The 22,685-nt window shown below is 47.3% G+C and overlaps 1 protein-coding gene across 4 annotated transcripts in view; it reads left to right on the top strand.

Moving 5' to 3' along the window:
• The window catches only part of LOC143828378 (protein unc-80 homolog), a 179,704-nt gene that overhangs the window by 77,366 nt on the left and 79,653 nt on the right, over window positions 1–22,685 (top strand). For 2 of the 4 annotated variants that reach the window (XM_077318765.1, XM_077318766.1), the window contains exons 26-34: window positions 120–285; window positions 6,347–6,553; window positions 7,968–8,068; window positions 9,172–9,369; window positions 12,011–12,118; window positions 14,885–15,023; window positions 16,504–16,685; window positions 18,329–18,460; window positions 19,697–19,883. In XM_077318765.1, the coding sequence (XP_077174880.1) occupies window positions 120–285; window positions 6,347–6,553; window positions 7,968–8,068; window positions 9,172–9,369; window positions 12,011–12,118; window positions 14,885–15,023; window positions 16,504–16,685; window positions 18,329–18,460; window positions 19,697–19,883 (1,420 nt within the window). The remainder of the gene's footprint in view (window positions 1–119; window positions 286–6,346; window positions 6,554–7,967; window positions 8,069–9,171; window positions 9,370–12,010; window positions 12,119–14,884; window positions 15,024–16,503; window positions 16,686–18,328; window positions 18,461–19,696; window positions 19,884–22,685) is intronic. The other 2 variants (XM_077318769.1, XM_077318767.1) reach the window with 1 other exon arrangement.

Below are 22,685 nucleotides of genomic sequence, written 5' to 3'. Positions count from 1 at the left end.
AAGGGGGGGGGGGAATCATGGAATGACTCATAATATTTATTTCTGCCCTAAGTGTTTTGCATTCCAAAAGGAAACAGTAGTCGATGAACCTCCTTCTGTGGTTTGCGTGATGCTTCTAGGATCTGGAGAGCTGCCGACTGCGTTTGGACCCAGAGATGGACCGGCACAGGTATGAGAGGAAGATCAGCTTTGCAGGAGTTCTGGACGAGAACGAAGATTCCAAGGACTCCTTGCACAGCAGTAGCCACACCCTGAAATCTGACACGGGTTGTGAAGAAAAGAAAGGTTGGTCGACCCTACTAAAGCTTCCAACTCTACCCTCCCCCCCGCCCACCCCCCTGGCACTATTTGGTGCTGGACTTGTTGTATTATAAGGCAAGTAACCATGGAGTCACATGGCTGAACTGTCTCTTGCAACTAAACCCAAAAGGAAAGGGTATGGGGGAGCATCTCATTCCTCAGCACATTTCTGTGGCAGCAAAGGCCCCTTCACTTTAACGGGACTGAGGTCGGTGGAAGGGCCCCCCAAGCTGAAATGTTAGTTGATTTCCATTCTCCCAGTCAGATCTGGCATGTAGAAATCCAGATAAATGCTATGTTTTCCACTCACGGAGAAAACCGGGGCATGTTGACCAGTACAACAGGCTTGTGATTCCAGTAGCCCTTAAAATTGCATTCAAATGCACTGCATTACAACACAATTTAGTTAGGGAAGGCTCCCCGTGGTATTTGCTGTGGTCTTATACTGCAGGCGGAAAAGATAGGCCTTTCCTTCCGAAGGATCGAAAGCCAGAAGAGACACGGCAGGTCACAGAATCCATTCGCTCGCTCCCTAAGTATCCTGGCTCCCACCCGCGCAAGAGAGCATCTGCTATGTGGCTCTCAATGGCTAATCCTACAATCAGATGTACAATGTCAAGACATAACGTCACTGTGGTCGCTCAGGCAGCAGAATGTCTGTCGTTGTATCGCCATCTCATGCAAAACAGCAAGCAGTACTTCAAATGGTCATTCTCTCTTCATGGTCCAAGTGTTGCAATACAAAACACAGCCAGGGGTCCCTTAAACTGCCACTGTGGATCCAAATGGTACCCCAGGTTATAAGATGCAGTGTAGAATAATGGCAAAACCACTTTCTTCAAGCCGTTTTGCTGTGTATAAATCCGGCAGCGATGGGTTTCAAGGAGTACGACACCATGAAAGGTTTACGCACATGCAGCGGGTTGGATCTCTGCAATGGAGAATGATCCTGTAATTGTGGGAAGTCTCTCTTTGTTGAAGGCCGTCTTTCTCTGTTAGGTGACGCCTTGGTAGGAGACAGTCAAAGGATCCAGTATAGCAAAATAAAGTCATGGGATCTAACCCCATCAATCTGATTGCAGTGTGGGTCATACTAGAGTGGCTGGAAGACCCATGCATGTTGGGTGAAGAGTTTACGTTGCCTGTACAGTGTCTGTATGTCCTGCCCCCAATATATATATTAAAAAAAACAGCAGCACGAAAATGGAATTAAAACTTCTGCCATGGCCCCAGAGGAAAGCAATGATGATTAGGAGTAGAGCTGGCTTTTTTCAGCCTGTTCTTTAATACTCAAAGGAGTCTCAATGTGGCTTACAATCACCTACCTTTCCTTTCCAGGTAGGTAAGACTGAGAGACCTCTGAGAGAACCAGGACTGGCCCCAGGTTCCCCAGCAGGCCTCCTGTGTGGCTGACAATGGTCTTCCCTTCCTCTTCCCACAACAGGCACCCTGTGACACAGGTGGGGCTGAGGGAGTTATGAGAGAGCCAGGACTGGCCCAGGTCCCCCAGCATGTAGATGAGGAGTGAGGAATCAAGCCCAGTTCTCCAGATTAGAGGCCGCCAAACTTAACCACTACTCCAAGCTGGCTCTCATAATAAACCTTATGAAGAAAGACTGTAGAAATGGGGACAATTTGTCTTAGAGAAGTGAACGCTGAGTGGGGATATCCTTACTCTTTTCAAGTATTCTAAGGGCTGTCATTGAGAGGCGGATAGAGCTCTGTTTCAGCCAGTAATGGAAGACTGGACTCATAATAATGGGTTTAAATTAGAAGTTGAGGGTATCAGTGGGATCGTATTCTTAACAATAAGGTGGTGGGATCAGCTGCTCAGAGATGCGGGTTCTCCATCCTTGGAGTAGTTTAAGTGGACACTGGACACTTGCTCTAGGGGCATTCCAACTTTTAAATTCTACACCAGGGGTAGTCAACCTGTGGTCCTCCAGATGTTCATGGACTACAACCCCCATGAGCCCCTGCCAGCAAATGCTGGCAGGGGCTCATGGGAATTGTATTCCATGAACATCTGGAGGACCACAGGTTGACTACCCCTGTTCTACACCACCTATAGCCACTCTTTCCTGTTGACTTGTTCACAGAGCTTCCAACATTTTGCTGGTCATGACCCACTAATTAAATCTGTTTTGTGGTCTCCTTCAGCTTCTGCTCATACCCTCCCAAAGTTTTCTGGCCCACTACCTGCCTGCCCAGTACATTTTTAAAAGGCATACTTAGTGTCACAGGATGGTCCATGGTTGTATTTTGATCCTGATTGCCCTTACCAAGAGACCAGGTTCCCTATTCAGCAACTACCATAGAAGAAACCAAGAAGGGGAATGGAACTAACCTTTGAATTAGTACTACCTTGTTAAAAAAAGTGTCCCTCCCATGCTGTTTTCACCAGTAGAAATGACTTTTCCAGGGCTTAGGAAGCCGAAGGAAAGCTCCGTTTCCCAACTCATGTCCCAGATAGTACTAAATGCAAACAATTTCTTAATCAAACAATTTCTTAATCTCATAATATCACATAGGCAACTGTTCAAATGTATTGGAGCCCCAGTACATTTGAGCAGTTGCCTATGTGATATTATGAGATTGATAATTACTGTATTGAATTTTTTAGATACTGAACCTTCCATATACTGAGGTTATGAATTTATTTTGCATCAAAATATTGCTATTTGATTAAGAAATTGTATTTAGGACTATGAACTATACATTTGCTTTATTGTCTATACGAGTAATCACTGAGGAAGCTCCTGGGAAATGGGGTTATTACCCGGGAGCCCGTTTTGATTACTCATGACGTTGGCATAAATCATACTAAGAACAATTTGGATGTTAAAGGGCTTATCAGTCTTCCGATTTCCTTTGCTTGTTTGTCTTAATTACGTGAGGAATCGCCGGTTCTTTTGCTACAAACAGAGCCAAAGGACATGCAAGAATGGGTGCACGTGGAGGAGGGAAGCTATTTTGGTCAATTCCTTCTTTTCGCATAAGCCTTTCTCTCATGTCACATTCCGTTTCCTTGTGTTCCTTGACCCACAGTACTAGTTTTCAGAGGCTACGGGAGGGAAGGGCCATATTGTGAAGGGTCATCGTCAATGTATTCTGAGATTGGACAAAATCTGCACAATCTCAGTCTGGGTCATTTATTTGTATTTTACATGTTTTGGTTGTAAATATATCATTATTCATGGCTATTAACCATTTTTTCCTATTGAAAGTATCCAAGGAAAAAGACAGGGAACAGCTATACACCCTGACCTGGATAGGCCAAGGTAGCTCAATCTTGTCAGATTTTGGAAACTAAGCAGAATTGACCCTGGCTACTATTTGGATGGGAGACCTCCAAGGAATGCCAGGGTTGTGTCACGAAGGCAGGTGACAGTAAACCGCCTTGAAATAGCTCTTGCTTTGGAAATCCTATGAGGTATCTGTAAGGCAGCTGTGGACTTGAATGCACTTCCCACCCCCAACAGCGATACGGTACAATAAATTAGACCAGGGGTAGTCAAACTGCGGCCCTCCAGATGTCCATGGACCACAATTCCCAGAAGCCCCTGCCAGCATTCGCTGGCAGGGGCTTCTGGGAATTGTGGTCCATGGACATCTGGAGGGCCGCAGTTTGACTACCCCTGGATTAGACAGAGGCAAGAAATAACAAATGGAATGATAGTAAAACGCAGGCCAGCCATCTCCGCTCCCCTCAAATCAGCAGCAAAACAAAACAAAAACAATTTGCTTTACAGTATTTAAAAGGGTTTTTAGAAACCCTTCTCAGGAGACATATTTTTGGAATGTTGCTTGTGCCATTTCCCCTCCATATATCAGACTGTGTGGTAGAAGGTTACTAAGATCTCTTTCATAAGCAAGTCCTTTCTTACAGTTTTAAAAAGAATTCTATATCTCATGATCTGGACAAATCCTGTTTGTCTCCCCTGGATTTATCCATTCCTGTAGTGCACATATTGGCCAAGGCATTTCCTGTTACTGTGCAGGCTTTGTGATTTTCTCATCTGCAGTGAGAAAGTTCAGGCCGCAGATCATTTTGAAAAATCCTGAGTAGTTTTAAACACTCATGGAGCTGCCCTAGACTGAATCAGACCCCTTGTCGGAGTGTTGCCAACTCAGACTGGCAGGAGCTCTCCAAGGTCTCAGGCTGAGTCTTTCGCAACACCCTCTGCCCACTCCTTTTCACTGGAGATGCTGGGGATTGAACCTGCGGCCTGCTGGGTACCAAGCAGATGCTCTTCCACTGAGCCACGGCCCACCCCCACGTCCATATCACTTGTGTGATAATCCCCTTGCGTTGTTGGCTCGCCAGTGTCAGCTCTGCAATAGCAGTCTCAAGATCCATCCATAATGATGTTTAGATATATCTTTTCTCAACTCTTCTCCCCTGGACCCTAAACAAAATACAGAACCATCATTTATTTATTTATTTATTATATTTTAATAATCTATTGCAATAGGAAAAGTATTATCTACATTGCCCTTAGCGTGAATGTTCATATATTTATTGATTGATTTAGAAAAAGAGTGGGGTCTTATACCCCACTTTTCTCTACCATAAGGTGTCTCGAGGCAGCTTACAATGACATTCCCTCCCTCTCCCCACAAATTCCCTGAAACAGTCCTGAGGGAACAGTAAGTGGCCCCAGGGTCACCCAGCAGGTCTCTGTGTCTCAAAATAGCTTGGAATCATCTACCTTTTCTCTCCTCCAGCAGGTATCCTGTGAGTCAGGTAGGACTGAGAGAGTCCCAAGAGAACCTTGAATGGCCCAAGGTCCCCCAGCAGGCCTCCTGTGTCTCAAAGTGGCTGACAATGGCCTTCCCTTCCTCTCCCCACAACAGGCCCCTCGTGAGGCCAGTGGGGCTGAGAGAGCCCTGAGAGAACCGGGACTGGCCCAAGGTCCCCCACCAGGCCTCCTGTGTCTCAAAGCGGCTGACAATGGCCTTCCCTGCTTCTCCCCACAACAGGCCCCTTGTGAGGAAGGTGGGGCTGAATGAGTCCAGAGAGAACCAGGACTGGCCCAAGGTCACCCAACTGGCTTCCACGGCAGGGCAGGGTTTCAACTCTGGGCCCCCCAGATCCTAGTCCGACTCGCTAGCCACTACCCCAGGCTGGCACCACAGCTTATTAAGTAGGCATCCGACTGAGTGTTGCAACATTTGGGCTTGCATACCGCCACGTGTGGCATCAGAGCCGAGCATTAGAGGACGACATGCGAACAACCGATCGTTGCTTCTAACCATCCCATATTTACGTGCTCATCAAGCGACAACAGCATCCACAGATCCCTTTCACGCCTGAAAGCTTCTGATCTGTCCGAAGGAGCAGGTCCCATGCCTTGGTACTTTCTCTGTAGAACTCTGGCGAAATTTCAGGCACACAGACGGCGATAAAGGGAAAGGTAATATCCGCGCTGGATCAGCAGAGTTAGGCTCCTAGCGGAAGGAAGCGGGCAACGTAATCCCAGTCATGGTGGCTACATGCCTGGAGGTGTAATGACCCCGTAAGAAGGTCCAAACACCCCATGGGCTAGGAAGAGGGTCATCTCACCCCGAGGCCTCATCCGTCACTGGTGTCATTGCAATAGAGAAAGTCACCCAGGCAGGCACAGAAAGACAACGATTTGGTCCTTCAGCTTGCTCCCAAATAACTCCGGAGCAACTTGCAGGATGCAAAGAGTTGCTTTCCTTGTTTAGCCATGGGGCACTCAGCTGTCCTTCGCACCATAGTGGATCCTAATGGCTGCAACCAGGGGTAACAAAGATCCGAGGGATCCACCCGAAACGTGTTCTCGCCTTTCCAGAAGGCATCCTGGATTGGCCAATTAAAGGAGCTGCATTGGCGTTGGCTTTTGTGGGAGCCCCTTGCCAATCTTCCTCGAGAGGAGGGGAAGGGGCTGCAAAGCCGGGGCGGGAGGCGGGGCCGGGTTGACCGTCTAACCACTACGACGACTATTTTCTATCTTGATGCTCTCTATTTAAACCGGGGGAAATTAAAGGGGGGAAGTCCTCTTTTATTCTTTCAATGCAGTTCCCAGCAGGAAGATCAGGATAGGAGGAGGCTCCCGCTTGCTCCAGATAAAAGGAACCCGCAGTTTCCGGGTGAAGAAAGGGGGTTCCCTGTCCAGCATTCGCCGGGCCGGCAGCCTAAAGAGCACCAAGTTATCCCGTCAGGACTCAGAGTCTGAGAATGAGGACCTTCAGCTGTCCCACAGCAGGGACACGGTCACTGACATAGGTAACATAGATGAGCCGGGCTTTAAAAAAAGGGAACGGGAGGATGAAGCAGCATCTTGAGCTTGCAAGAGACCTGAGCTCACCTAGGAGAGAAAGAGCCCTGGAAAGCAGGAGAAGGGCTGGTAGGCTAGGCATACCTCTCTCTAGCACCAGTTGAATCCAGGAGGTCACTCTTTCTTGCATGACTTAAATGCCCCGCCCCACCCCCCCGGCAAGGACCTGGTTCGAATCCTGCCACCGGTGCACTAGGTAGCCCTTTCCGTTCCACTCCGTGGATGCCAAGTCCCTTAAATCTTTGGTGCATGGACTCAGTATACTGGCATTTGCCCTGCCGAATGCATGCCACGCTTAGGAAGGTGTATATATAGAAAATATCATCTGTTATATATATCTGTGACGTATATAATATCGATGGTATCGGAATGTATATACATATCTCATAGCAATGTGATGTATTGTGCCTAGAGCTATATATATATATATGTGTATATATACACACACTGTGTGTGTATATATTCTGCGTTGTATGAGATATCAATATATGTGTGCTTGTGACTCTCCAAATGATGACTTTTATAGAAAAAAAGAAGTCAGGAGCAGAAACCCTGAACTTGAACCTCTTCCACATTGCTGGTCTCAGTGGCATTGCCCAAGCTCTTTCTCTTTGGCAGGGAAGCCAGAGTTGACTTAGCCATCTCTTCAAAATTGGGTTGGCGAACTGGAGAACCCCCAGTGAAACACCTTCCCCATCCTTAACGTAACAGCCCCCGATCAGCAAATTCTCAGCTGAAGGTCCGGCAAAACTGTGGCAGTCAACCAATGCGGGAATCTTTGGGGCCAGCGCTCCCTGGCCTTTGTTCTGTAGGATGGGTCAGGATTTCCCCCCTCTCATCCTCTGGCAGGCCCTAACTTGTTTGTGGCAGATGCAGCTATAGCCAATTGAATCTCGCTGCAGGGGGTATACTGTAAAAAAAAAAAACAGCAGCAGCAACAACAACAAAAACAACAACAGAGCCCAGTCAATGCAGATCACTGAAACCAATCAATTCTTTTCACTCTTGACCGACCTTCCCCTCTTCCAGAAATAAAGGAGCAGGGCTCATCCCTGAGTAGTCGTCAGATGAATGGCAGTTATGCTTGTAATGACCAGTCCAGCCTAGAAAAGGGGCAAGGCGGTGGGGGAAGGGGAGGAAGGACATCGAAGGAGGGAATTCTGGGAAAGTAGCCAAAGTTCCATTCGGAGCTGTCTGGCCAGTGTAGTTAATGCAGGGAATTTCTGTGCCCTCCAGCATGGGAAGGAGCCACAGTATCAGTACAAACCAACTGGCCTGGTCTACAAGCATACACCTTAGATTAGAAGCATGCAGGTAGCGTCGGAAGACAACCACTTTTGCGTGTGTCTTTTGCTTTTGAAGAAGGCAGCCCATGGAGCACAAGCGAACCCAGCATAGAACCAGAAGTGCTGAGCAGCACCGGCACAGAAGACAACTACCATCGGAATATGTCTTGGCTACACGTAAGTAAAGTACCGTCTAGAAATTTCCAGGTGCGGGAGAGATGCTTAGCATTGGCCGATAGTCACCTAGACCAGTAGACTTCAGCCTCTGCAGGCTGGCATACAACTCTCAATACCATGCCATCTTCAGATAGGGTTGGAAAATTAAATCCGGGAAAGTCCTGGAAGTTTAAGAGTGGAAGATGGGGAAGGTGGGCTTTGGGGAGGGACTTCAGCAGGGTGTAATTCCATATAGACACCCTAGAGATCAGCTGTATTTCGGGAAGATCTCCAGGACACACTTGGCAGTTATTGTGCAAAAAATAGCACAATAAACTGTGTGATAAACTCAAAATCAAAAATGTTTTTTTAACACACACACACAAAAATGCTTAGCAAAAAATGCATGCAACTTTTACAAAACTGCTGTTAATTTCTTACTTTGGATGTCACACTGTTGTCCTTACAAAGACATGGATGAAAGTTCATTTTGCCAAGTTCTTCCTTCTTCATTTGACTCACAGAACCACATCGGACATGAGTCTAGGTAAGTGCCCCAATGAAGGGACCTCACAGTATCAGCTGTCCTAAAAGAATTCTTCACGGGTTTAACACAGTCCCAGGTCATTCTTGAATTGTTGGGAGAAGAACTGTTTCTGTGAGCAGGAAAGACAGCATTAGAAGTGTGGAGAATTCTTCTTGGATAGCCATACATTGTGAGGTTCCTTTATTTGGGCTCATATCTAGACACTTGTCCCATGTGGTCCTGTGAGTCCCCAGAAGAAGCAAGAGCTTGGCGAAGCAAAGTCTTCCTGTGGACGTGTGACATCTGAAGTAAGAATCAGCCACAATTTTGTTAAAAGTTACATGCATTTCTTCTAAGCATTTGAATATTGTTTTTTCAGTAAACATTTTCTATTTTTGATGTTGAGTTTATCATGCAGGGTATTTTTGCACAGTGTTTTACAGTCTGTTGTGTCATGTCCACACATTGTGCCAACCCCCTTGTTGGTGTCTTGCTGTCACACTGGGAGGCTGGCAGACCGACTGGAAGGTTTGGGTGTTTATTTTCAGAGCCTGCCACTCTGCCAATGCTTTTGGGGGGGCGGCCTTTTCTGTTCCAGGTAATGATCCTGCTTTGCAACCAGCAGAGTTTCATTTGCACCCACGTCGACTACTGCCACCCGCACTGTTACCTCCATCACAGCCGTTCCTGCGCACGTCTGGTCCGGGCCATCAAGCTCCTTTATGGAGATACCGTGGATTCCCTCCGTGAAAACAATTCACTTCACAATGTGACTCGGGGCAAGAAACAGAAAGAGGTAAGCCTACTGTTGAGCTGCTCCTCCAGTTCTTCTTCGGGTTAACTCTATCTGCAGAACCTTATCATATGGCAGAAAGCCCTGGTGAACAAAGACCTACAGTTTGCTATTATTGCTTAGGCCAGGCTTGCCTGATATGGTACCTGTGGGTGCCATTGCCTAAGCAATAATAGTAAAAACTGGGTTGTGCTTACCTGCAATGGTTGTTCACAGGCGTCTTTTGTGCAGACACTCATTCCCTCCCTCCATCCCCATTGTGAGCTTTCTTCTTGATATGATCTGACCAGTCGGTTACAGATCTAGGGGAACTTGCAGCGGCGGATAAGAACTGAGGGAAGTGGGGGTGTTCTGCCCCTAGCCACATGGGACGTTTGGTGGAAAACCACATATATGCATGTTTCATGGAGGCTGGAGCACCCCCTAGAGGAGCTTCACTTAAAAAGATCTTCCATGGCTGGCCTGCATCTGCACAGTCTCAAAGTGTGCCTGCACACAAGGCATCAATGAACAACATTTACACATAAGCCCAACTCAGTTTTTACTATTATTGCTTAGGGCAGGTTTGCCTGATGTGGTGCCCATGGGTGTGATGGTGCCTGCCAATGCCTTTGCTGGTGCGTCCAAAGCATTTCTAGAAATAGGAGGGCCCAGATGGGGCTCCCATCCAGTTGGCCATTGGGGATTGGACTAGCTATGCCAGGCTTTCTCAACCTGGGTTCTGTGGAAGCCTGGGGTTTCTTGATGGCCCCAGAAGTTGTTACCAGAAATGCACACATGTGTCCCAAGACACGTGTAGATCTAGCAGTGGGGAATTACTTTGTGAGAGGTTTGGTAGCATAGCGTTTGGATCATTTGCCAGTGGTTACGATGTAATTGAGCCCTTTAGAACTGAAGGCAAACAACAAGTAGTTATAGTAAAATAGTAGCAATCTTTATTGAAAGAAAAATAATAAAAGAAATAGACAAACATATCTGGCACAGTTACAGTCTAGTGGATGGGGGGGGGGAATGGGGGAAAGGATTGCAATCAGTATATTTTCCAGTCTTGAAGAGTGGAGAGGCAGTGAGCGACCCAACTAACCAGCAGCATGGTGTTCTGAATAAATCCGAATCAGATGCACAATTTGGCTTGGCAAAGCCACTGTTTATATATGTTTTGGGGGAACGGGTACATGCCTGAGACCAGGTGAACACAGGATGGAATTTTCCATAGGTGCAAAATTGGGCAATGGCCTTTTCCAGGGCGGAGATGGGTCTTGATGACTTTAGACAAAAGAAGCCATCATGTTAATGGGTCTAGGTATTAGCATTTGTGGGAGAGATTTCCCTTAGCAGATCGGCCAAGAGTGTGTCATATGCGATAGACAAAGGAGATTGCCTAAGGAGACAAACACAGTTCTGCTGGTCACTTAATCAGCAGTGTAACGGGGGGTGGGGGGAGACGGAGGCTGAGTCTGTAATTCCTAACCTGTAACAAAGGACAAGCTGGAGGGGGGGGGGGTTGCCAAGATGGAGTCTGGCCTAGCAAGGTCTTCTCTCTTCAGTAATTCTTTTATTCTTATTATTTCACACAAAGTCCCAACCCGTTTTGCCTTACAGCTTTTTCAAGGGACAATGGTGTTTATATTTAAAGACCAACGCGTCTGAAGCGCCACAAGCTAAATTTAGCTATTGTGAGCACGACCTTATACTCTATCAAGAGATTCCTTCATAAGTTGAAGTTGGTCCTTAAATATGAAAACCATTGTCCCTTGAAAAAACTGTAAGGCGAAACGCGTCGGGACTTGTGTTGAAATAATAAGAATAAAAGAATTACTGAAGAGAGAAGACTCTATATAAGTCCAATTTGGATATTTTATTGCCATATTGGTTTCCCAGTGTGTCTGTATTTTTCTATAATTGTCTCTTCACTGGGACTCGCCCCCTCCCAGTTCATTATTTTCTCTAGCAAGGTCTTGGCAGATCTTAACAGTGTCTGGCTTTGGCACAAGCCTAGACTATTGGAAAGTGCCACTGGTTGTGGAAGACAGTGAGCCAGTCTGTAGGGCAGGGTCCTTCCAGATGTAACACAGGGTCTCCTGAATGGGTGGGAGTCAGTTAATTTTGTGTATATTTTAACAATCTGTTAAACATTGATCAGGTGATATGACTGCATATGGTCATGTTGTCCCACCCACGCCGGATGGGCCAGGAGTGGGTGGGAAGGGGAGGAGCCCTGGAAGGGCATGTGCTGCACAGGTCTGCTTCCCAACTATATTCTGCACGATCATGCTACTTCTGGGGTTTCTTGAAGCCTGAAGGATGTTTCTGGGGTTTCTCAACAGTAGAAAACGTGAGAAAGACCGACTCATGCAGATTACAATAATCGCAGTGTTGGTTTCATTCTCTCACTGTTCCCCAGTGTATTTTTCAAAATTATTCTTCCTGTCCTTATGCTTCCTCTGTGCACTTATGCTTCCTCTGTGCGCATGTGATTGGCTCCATCTTCTGGGGCAGCCATCCTTGTGGTTGTGCCCACCACACCGTGTCAGAATTCCAAAGGTGCCCACAGGCTCACGCAGTTGGGGACCCCCGGCTTAGATACAGAAGAGATTCCACTTCTTCTCTGATGCTGGGTCTTTCAAAGCTGTTTCTCTTCCAGTGCTCGGACAAGTCGTGTCTAAGAACGCCCTCCTTGAAGAAAAGAGTGATAGACTCCAATCTGGAAGGAAAGAAGGATTCTGGGATGTTGAAATACATCCGGCACCAGGTGAGAAGGAGTTTCTTCATGATTTTTAGATAGCTGCGGAGGGTTGGTCTGCAGCAGAACAGTGAGATTTGAGTCCAGTAGCACTTTTGAGACCAACAAAGGTTTCGGGGTGTGGATTTTTGAAAGTCAAAGGACTAAGCTTTGACTCTCAAAAGCTTAGACTCCCTAAGGTTAGATATTCAGTCAAGTCAGCTTGGTGTAATGGTTAGGAGTGCGGACTTCTAATCTGGTGAGCCGAGTTTGATTCCCTGCACCTCCCTCACATGCAGCCAGCTGGGTGACCTTGGGCTCACCACAGCACTGAGAAAGCTGGTCTGACCGAACAGGAGAAGAAAGGGAAGGTTATTGTAAACCATTTTGAGACTCCTGATAGAGAAAAGCAGCATATAAAAACCAACTCTTCTTCTTCTACCTCACAGGGTGTCTGTTGAGGGGAGAGGAAAAGGAAGCCACTTTTAAGCTGCTTTGAGACACCTTTGAGTAGAGAAAACAGCTCTGTTAGAGCTCTCTTAGCCCCACCTACCTCACATGGTGTCTGTTGTGGGGAGAGGAAAGGAAGGTGATTGTTTTGTTTGTTTGTTTGTTTATTATATTTCTATACCGCCCTCCCCGGAGGCTCAGGGCGGTTTACATTAAACTTATAAACATTACATTATTCAATCTTTAGACCACCACTCCCAGCGTGAGCTGTCTCATGTTGGTTTACAAATTATAAAACCAATAAAAATTACAGAATAAAACACATAACATTACAATTACGAATTATGGTGGTATAACCAAATCCTTGTTCTCTCCTGGATCCACCCCCCTGCTGTTTCCAGTCTTGTTTCTTACATAGATGACCCTGCGTGATGTTCACCCGGGGAGCCCCGCTCATAAGGAGGTAGGCTGAGATCCTCAGATTGGAGACCCCGGTCTCTGCCCTGGCCTCAACCAAACACTTGGCGGAAGAGCTCCATCTTACAGGCCCAGCAGAACCTAGAGAGCTCTGTCAGGGCCCTTAGCTCTTCCAGGAGATCATTCCACCAGGTTGGGGCCAGGGATTTAGATTTTCCTCTCTCCCCTCTCAGACCAGCCGTCTTGGGGCAGTGTACAACAAATATAACGCTGGCTACAATAAAAGCATAAATATTCATATCATTTTTAATGTTAGCAAAGTTAAGATACCCCCATCTCAGCACCGATGATGTTAAGTTCTGGCCTGCTGGTAATACATCAGGTAAGGTTAGGGTATAAGTGGCCGGGGGGAGGGGGAAGAGAGGGAGGCCCAGCCCACTGTTTCTCTGTCCTTTCCCCTTTGCTCATCCAAAAGCCTGACAACCAAAAGCCTTGAAGAAGCTCAACGAGGTGAAAGGCGCATTTTAGAATTGGGAGCTTTGGCATCCCAAGTGGCCATTCACGCCTGAAGCAGCCAGCGCTGTGGTGCGGGGGGAGGGGAGGTGCAGGCATTGGTGCGCTGGCTACTTTGGCTGCGAATTGCTGCTTCGGATGCCAAAGCACCCAATCCTAATGTCCAATGTGCCTTTCGCCCCATGGGACTTCTTCAAGTGGCAGACTAGTACTGTAAATCAGCATGTCTATGAATTAAATAAGGCTCCTAATGTAGCCTCTTGTGGCGCAGAGTGGTAAGGCAGCATACATGCAGTCTGAAAGCTCTGCCCATGAGGCTGGGAGTTCAATCCCAGCAGCCGGCTCAAGGTTGACTCAGCCTTCCATCCTTCTGAGGTCGGTAAAATGAGTACCCAGCTTGCTGGGGGGTAAACGGTAATGACTGGGGAAGGCACTGGCAAACCACCCCGTATTGAGTCCTCCACGAAAACGCTAGAGGGCGTCACCCCAAGGGTCAGACATGACTCGGTGCTTGCACAGGGGATACCTTTACCTTTACCTTTTTAATGTAGTGACACACTGAACAACTAATAAATCTTGCAAAGCACAATCAGTTTTTCAAACAGGGAAAAGGGCCTTTTTGTGGGAAAGAAAGCACAGCGTGCCATAGTCCCTATCATTCAGTCATAAGCAGGACCACCAATCCACAGCATTTTTATTTGTGACTATTAGGGCTGGTGCCAGGGTTTTTTATTTATTTGTTTTTTATCATTATTGAAAATTTTACACAACAACAACAAAAGACACAAAACCTGTGAAACACTACCACCAACACCAACACAATAACCCCCCAATGAGAAATAATAATAAAAACACCATCCCTAATAAACAAAAACATACAATGACAAAAAAAACATTTAGAAAAGACCTCTGACCATCTACAAATCAGGTTCTTTAGTTTTCTAGTACCAGATGCACAAAAAAATATTATTAGAAATTAACATTTCACAATTATATCTTGCATTGGCCATTCATTCATTGGCCTTTCATTGGCTATTGGCCATTGGTGCCAGATTTACAGAGGCCCCTTCCCCTCTTCTACCCCCCCATGCCCTGACCCTCCTTCTTTTCCCCACACCCAAAGGCCTATCCTCTGCATGCCCATTTTCACCACTGCTGGCAGCCCTTTTCCCAATGTCACTGGTCAGTGAGAGTACCTGGGAGCTATGGTGGAGCACTAACCAATAAGTAAGGGGGGGTCGTTGACAGCAGTGGACCCTACCCGAAGCCCTGGGCCATGGCAGCTGCTCCACAAGAGGGAATGCTGAGACTGGCCCTGTCTTTAAGAAATCCAGTTAGGTGGGACTTGAAAGGACTATAAAAGCCTTGCTGCATCTTCATTTGACCTATTGTGTTGCGCAATTTTGATTCCCACAGGTGATGAGCCTGTCTCCAGCTCCATTATCACTGCTGATCAAGGCTGCTCCCATCCTCACAGAAGAGATGTACGGGGATATCCAGCCTGCAGCCTGGGAGTTGCTGCTCAGCATGGATGAGCACATGGCTGGTGCAGCAGGTAAGAGCATGCTTTTGCACATGGCGCCAGAGACAGTGGCTTTTGGCTGGTATGGACTGTGATAGGGCCCATGCTAACTTTCAGATCCTGCCAAATTGTATCCACCAAAAGTCTTCCTATGAAGAAGCCTGCTGGCTCAGACTAACAGTCCGTCTAGTCCAGCATTCTGTCTCACACAGGGGCCAACTAGATCCTCTGTAGGACCAAGAACAGGGCACAGAAACCAAGGCCTTCATAAGAACGTAAGACCGGTGGTCCATCAAACGTTCTTAATGGTTTGCTGACTTTCAGGGGTCTGAGTTGAGGTGAAAAGGTGGCATAAAATATTATAAATTAAACAACCAACCAAATAAATGGGGATAGATCAAGATGGGCAGCAATGTTAGTCTGTCTGTAGCAGAAGAAAAGTTCAACAAACCAGGAGCACCTTAAAGACTAGCAGCATTTGTGGCAGGGAAGACTTGGCACAGATGATAAAATGTCACTTGGGCTACTCTTGTGACCTGAGCCTCCATAGAAAGGGAGGCATCAAAGATCACCCTTCAGTTCCTGGCGGTAGTTACAGCCATAAACTATACTCCATCCAGGGTGGGTAAACATGCTTCCTAGTCCTGCCCGTTTCTACCCAGCTACAGGACCTCGATCTTAGAAGGGTTGAGTTTTAGGTGACTCTGCCTGAGCTATCGAGAAACCACTTCCACTGGTGAATATTTTTAGGGAGGAGTCAGTCAGTATGGCCGGCCATCAGGAGATAGAGCTGGGTGTCATCGACATATGGGTAACAACCTAGCCTGAAACTCCAGACTAGCTGTGCCAGAGGGCGCATGTAGACATTAAATAATGTAGGGGAAAGTATTGCCCCCTGCGACACCCCACACCTCCCCCACTGCCACCCTCTGTGTCTGGTTCTGAAGAAAGGAGACCAGCCACTGTAAAGCCATCCCCCTAATCCCTGTCCCAGTGAGGCGGGGAACTAACAACATGTCATCAACCACATCAAATGTGGCCAACATATCTAAAAGCCAGATCGCTGAACTGCCCTGATCGAGCTGGCGCCGGAGATCATCCATCAAGGTGACCAGCACAGTCTCCACCCTGTGGTCAGGACAGAAGTTTCCTCCAAGAATGCTGAGAGCTGGTCCGCAGCGGCCCCCTCAACCACCTTACCCTGAAACGCTAAATGTGACGAGGTCTCAATGATCCAGTGATGGTTTTTTCAGAAGAGGATGAACCACTGCCCCTTTAAGCCCTTCAGAAAACTCTCCAGATGACAAGGAGAGGTTGACAATATCCCTGAAAGGGCCTCCTATCCATTGGTCGCTCAATTTGAGCAATTTGACTGGGATCCAGGGGACAAGTGGTAGCCCTCATCCACTTGTAGTTGGTGTAATTCCACATCTCCCCCTCCAGCATTGCTTTGAGACTGTAAAATAGTATCTCCAGACTGTGAATAAGTTCACAAAGTATTTGCTTCTCGTAGCTGCCATGTTCCTTCTGTGTGCGGTCAAAGTGCCCGAGGCGGTATCGGATATGTTGATGTCTGAGTTCCACCACCCGGAGGCCATGCAAAGACTGAATGCTATTCTCAAGTTCCACACCCTCTGGAGGTTCAGGTATCAAGTCTGGCCTCGGATGGAGGAAGGAGCTCAACAGATCTTTAAGGTAAACGACAACGCTTAGCCCACAAAATTCAGGGTTGACTGGGAAATCTGAGAATGTGGGAAATCTGGGATTATTCTGGTTTACTGTAAAAAAAAATAGGAAACCCTAATGATATTTGTGAAGGGCTTGTTGCAATGGTTACCATCCCCCCCCTGCCCTCAAGTCACAGCTGATTTATTGCAACCCGGTAGGGTGGTTTGCCATTGCCTGCCTCTATGTAGTAACCCTGCACTGGGTTGGTGGTCCCCATCCAAATACTAATCAGGGCTGATGCTGCTTAGCCTCTGATGAGGTTGGGCTGCCTGGACTATCCAGGCTAGGGCCAGAGAGGTTCTCTAACTGTATCATTGCACACCTGTAAACATGAAGCTGCCTTATATGTTTGGGGAAAGGGCCGTGGCTCAGCAGTAGAGCTTCAGTCACCAGGATCTTCAGTAGTAGGTGACATGACAGGCCTCAGCCTGAGACCACAGAGAGCCTCTGCCAATCTGATTAGACAATGCTGAATGGCCCTTCAGTGCTCCCTTCAGTATAAGGGAGCATCACACATTAACTGTTATTATAAGCCTCTTTGAACCACAAGACAAAGCAGGATATAAATGTTTAAATAAATAAGATATTGTGTCCAATCATTAATCCAGGGGTGACCAATCAGGGGTCTGTGGATCAATCGTGGATCAATCAGCTCCCAACCAGGGGTCTGTGGATCAATCGTATCAATTGACAATATGTTCTTTTGCTATTTGGAGGCTCCCAGGGTCTATCCTGGAAGGGTACTCATTTCCTATTTATAAGAATATACAAGTGATTACAATTGATGAACTCATATTGTTCGAATGCTTGGTTTAAAGCTTTATGAGGAGCAGGTCACTGGTGAAAGATTGAAAATGGAGGGGAAAATTCCAGAACCCCGTTTTGGTTTGCCTCTACTTCACTTAATCAAGACTGAGTCTTGGATTTTCTTTAAGGACTTTTATTCAGCACCTTGCACCAATCCTGTGCTTCGTTTCCTTAGTGACAATCGTCAGCACTAACAGAGGACATGTGCTGAGACACAATAATCATAAAATGTTACTTATAACCTTCCCTTCCTGGAAGGCTCAGGGTGGGCAACGCCATAAGGTAAAGGTAAAGGTATCCCCTGTGCAAGCACCGAGTCATGTGTGACGCCCTCCAGCGTTTTCATGGCAGACTCAATATGGGGTGGTTTGCCAGTGCCTTCCCCAGTCATTACCGTTTACCCCCCAGCAAGCTGGTTACTCATTTTACCGACCTCAGAAGGACGGAAGGCTGAGTCGACCTTGAGCCGGCTGCTGGGATCGAACTCCCAGCCTCATGGGCAGAGCTTTCAGACTGCATGTCTGCTGCCTTACCACTCTGCGCCACAAGAGGCTCTGGGCAATGCCATAAATAATAAAAAAGACATTATGAACAGCTATAATATGTAAATATAATCTTTAGAATCCTAAATTCATTTTCGATCTGGTGAAAAATTGATTCCTCCTTTCTCCAGTGAGAGGGGAGATGTAAACATGTGACGGTGTGACCGACGTTTCGAGCAGGGAGGCCAGAATTTCGGGATTCTTTTCACCCTTACCCACAGACCAAAAACCAACCCCCTTCCTCTTGGTCTGCTTTCCTAGATCCCTCCTCCCAGCATTAACTTCACCTTGCCGTCCCCCGTGTTGGGGATGCCCTCAGTGCCCATGTTCGATCCGCCGTGGGTTCCGCAGTGCGGTGGGAGCGTGCAGGACCCCATTAACGAAGATCAGTCCGTAAGTACAAATATCCTCAGAGGAGGAATCCTGGAATTTTGGGGGGGGCGGTTAATGGGGAGTAGCTCTCAAAATATCGAGAGGTTGATGAGAAGAGACGCTGGCAAGCCTGGTTTAAGGATTCGCAGGGCCTGTAGCCCCAGGGCCTGGTTAAGGATTTGCGGGGCCCTAAGAGAGCACACCTGCCTGCCAGCATTCAATAGCGCATACTCCTGTGCAGGGGTAGTCAACCTGTGGTCCTCCAGATGTCCATGGACCACAATTCCCAGGAGCCCCTGCCAGCGTTTGCTGGCAGGGGCTCCTGGGAATTGTGGTCCATGGACATCTGGAGGACCACAGGTTGACTACCCCTGCTCCAGTGCACAGGGGGGAGGCAGCAGAACCCAAAGCAGCCCCCAACCACTGATTCACACACACCCTGCCCTGGATCCAGCCAGCCTGACTCACTCCCACTCTGCTGCCACCAACACCTCCGGCACAGCCAATCAGGATCCTCCTCTTCTGCAGCTTGCTCAGCTGGAGCGGGCAGTGCAACTTCTCACTTTAGTTAAAGCAGGCGGGGTAGAGCAGGCTGCTTGCTGCATCCGAGTCCTCCTAGGGTCTCCTTTTGTCACCAGAAGCATGCACATGAGCTCTCTGCACATGCCGTCTCCAGCAGGCTGCCTGGCACCCAATTCTAGGGCTTTGCCGGGAAGGCAAGGCCCCTGGAATCTTGGGGCTCTAAGCACATGTTGCAAATGCTACACAGATAAACTGCTACTGACAGCGTCTGGAGTCCCAGCCAATGGGAAAAGGACCGGCAGGTGCCATGAGAACATCAGCTCCTGACCCCAGAAGACTGGCTTGGAAGCAGAAGGGAGGACAGAGGACATGCCAGTGCCCCTTTTCCAGGAGAAACAGTCATGTCCCCTCCCAGCCTCCAGGCTAAACATTCCCAAGTCCTTCAGCCTTTCCTCATAGGGCTTGGTCCTCACCTCTCTCCTCTGCACCCTCTCCATTTTGTCTGCCTCCTTTTTGAAGCGAGGCCTCCAGAACTGCACACGGGACTCCAGCTGGGCTCTGAGCAATGCAAGATCTAAAGGGACTAGGTCATCTTGTGAGTTCAATAATGTGGGGCTGGTTTTGTGTCTTATAACCATGACCACCTCCAAGTATCTGCCACATCATGCATGTCCTTTGAATGCGAGGTGAAACTCAAACCAGTCTCTCCCTTCACCCCCCATAATTTGCTTGCAGAAATCATTCTCAGCCCGGGCGGTGTCTCGATCTCATCAGCGAGCGGAGCACATCCTGAAGAACCTGCAGCAGGAAGAGGAGAAGAAGCGCCTGGGCCGAGAAGCCAGCCTGATCACAGCCATTCCCATCACCCAGGAGGCTTGTTACGAACCGACCTGTCCGCCCAACACAGAGCAGGAAGAAGAAGGTGCGCTTGAAATGCAGGAACGACCTGCCAAGGGCTGATACAAATGCTCTTCCCAAACACCCATGAGGATTCGTGATTTTGTTTTAAGGGTGCAGACAAGAGAGTGAAAATCTTGGATCTGCTGGGGATGGTGGAAAGTGACACTGAGTCGCAGATGATTTACGGCAACCCCCTAGGGCAGGGGTAGTCAACCTGTGGTCCTCCAGATGTTCATGGACTACAATTCCCATGAGCCCCAGGGGCTCATGGGAATTGTAGTCCATGAACATCTGGAGGACCACAGGTTGACTTACCCCTGCCCTAGGGTTTTTGAGGCAAGAGATATTTACCATTCCCTGCTTTTGCACAGGATGTCCTTGGTCGTCTGCCATACAAGTACTAAGCAGGGCCAACTAGAATCCAAGAGTGGGAAGGGGCCATATAGACCTTCTAGTCCCACCCCCTGCTCAATACAGGATCAGCCTCAAGCATCCAGGAGAAGGATCTGTCCAGCCACTGCTTGCAGACTGCCAATGAGGGGGAGCTCACCACCTCCTTAGGCAGTCCATTCCACGGTTGAACTAGACTCACAGAATCCTAGGTGTAAACTGCACGGAGCTTTTATTCCAACCCCAGATTGATTCAGTCCCTGCCCTCTACACAGAATGCGATTTCCATTTGGATTTGGGGTGATTTAAAGTTTCCTTCTGCAGCAAGAAGGATTGACCCGGAGTGACCCTACCTTTATTGTGCGATATCTTGGAGTGCTTTTAATGCTCAATATCCGGATTGGGAAAGAAAGCTCTGTGGTAGAGAATCTCTGATAGGCTACACCTGTTCATGTGACACGCTTGCCTTAAAGGAGAAGCCCCTAATTTCTCTCAACTTCTGTCGGTCCTGGATTTTTTCTCCCTCCTCTGCCTTTTTCGATCTTCTCCCCCACCTCCTCCAAGAAAAGAAAGAGGCTCCCTGCTTGGCTCCTCTCCCCCCACCCTTCAAGAAAAGAAAGAAAGAAGCTTGGCTCCCCCCCCCCTTCTGAACTACCCTAACCACGTGCAGAAGACTTCCCTGTTTCAATGGGGAGGGGGGGGAGAGGAAGACCCGAGTTCAAAGCGATCTGAATTCAACAGGATTGACAATGTAATAAACAAAGTAAGTGCAGACTCTGCCCTAGATTTGGAAGGGGCCATACTGGCCATCCAGTCCCACCCCCTGCTCATTGCAAGATTAGCCTCAAGCATCCAGGAGAAGTCTCTGTTCAGCTGCTGCTTAAGGACTGCTAGTGAGAGTGAGCTCACCACCTCCTTAGGCAGAACTACTCTGTTAAAAATAGTTTTCCTGATATCTCACCGTACCATTCTACATGTAGCTTAAAGCCATTACTGTGGGTCCTGTCCTCTGCTGCCAACAGGAACCACTCCTTCATTGGAGTATCCTGCCACAGAACCAAAGTGGTCATTTTTCTCCAGGAGAACCAATCTCTGTTGGCTGGAGATAAATTGTAATCCCAAGAGATCTCCAGTTGCCACCTGAGGGCACTTCTCCACTTCAGCTTTGTGAGATTCACAAAGCAAGCATAGATGAGTTATTTTTAAAAAAATCAGTTCTGAAGAAGACATTTTTTCAAGTCTAAACTGACTTTTACCGGAGGTCACTAGAGTGATTTACAATTTTTTTCCCATTAACATTGCATAACAGAACCTTGTTTCCAAAGAGTAACCGTGAGCTTGATTTTGAAAGGAAAACATTTGATTTGTTTGTTTCCTTTATGCAAACCGTATGGGAAATTCATTATGGAAGAAGATTCTTCCATTTGAAAGATTTATTAAGTTTTTAGGGACTTTACCCTTTTTGCCTCAATCAGTTACTGTATTCTTGTTTTGCACCACCTGAAGCCTAGCAACCCTATCACAGGCAGCTGTCAGTCTGATCTGGTCTCAAGTTTCAGCCTTCGGAATCAAATTGTGGGGCTCATCCTCAAATGGATATCCGTTTGAGATGTTGAGCAACGAACTGAGCAAAGCATCAAACCGTTGGCGGTCTGGTTCCTCTTCAGGTCATACAAATCCGACTTTTAAATTCTCTGTCTCTTGTGGACCCTCCGTGCCCTGACTTCCATTCAAAGACTTGTATTAGAACACGGGCCAGAGCAAAATGCCCACCTCCTATAAAGCAATGGTTCGAGGACTTTACGATTTCATCATCATTTGAAAGCAGGGCACAGAGATAACAATCGCATAAAGACATGCTTTTAGATATTTGGAAATCTAATACAGAAACGGATGCGTAGATTTTGCACCACAGTTGTTTCATATGTGGTTCCCTTCCCCTCCCCCTTCTTTTCTTTTTACTTAATAACAGAGAATTACCCGTTTATAGATAAATAGATAAATAGATAAATAGATAAATAGATAAATAGATAAATAGATAAATAGATAAATAGATAAATAGATAAATAGATAAATAGATAAATAGATAAATAGATAAATAGATAAATAGATAAATAGATAAATAGATAAATATGAAAGAAATGCGAGGAGATAATCTGGTACTGGCAACTCATGAAGCCACCTTCCGCTGTACTCCCACTCTGAGCTCCAGAGGTCCCTTTGCCGTTTTTCTGTAGTTCCCCCTGCCAGCTCCAGGTTGGGAGATTTCTGGAGATGTGGGGGTGGAGCTTCGGTAGCCGAGTGTTGGAGAGGGAAGCAACCTGAGCAGGATATAATGCCATAGTGCCCACTCTCCAAAGCAGTCATTTTATCCAGGGGGAAGTTTATCACCATCATCATCATCATCATCATCGTCATCATCGTCATCATCGTC

This window comes from Paroedura picta, unplaced genomic scaffold (assembly GCF_049243985.1).
Source record: "Paroedura picta isolate Pp20150507F unplaced genomic scaffold, Ppicta_v3.0 Ppicta_v3_sca22, whole genome shotgun sequence".
NCBI lineage: Eukaryota > Metazoa > Chordata > Lepidosauria > Squamata > Gekkonidae > Paroedura > Paroedura picta.
This window is presented reverse-complemented; position numbering and strand designations above follow the sequence as displayed.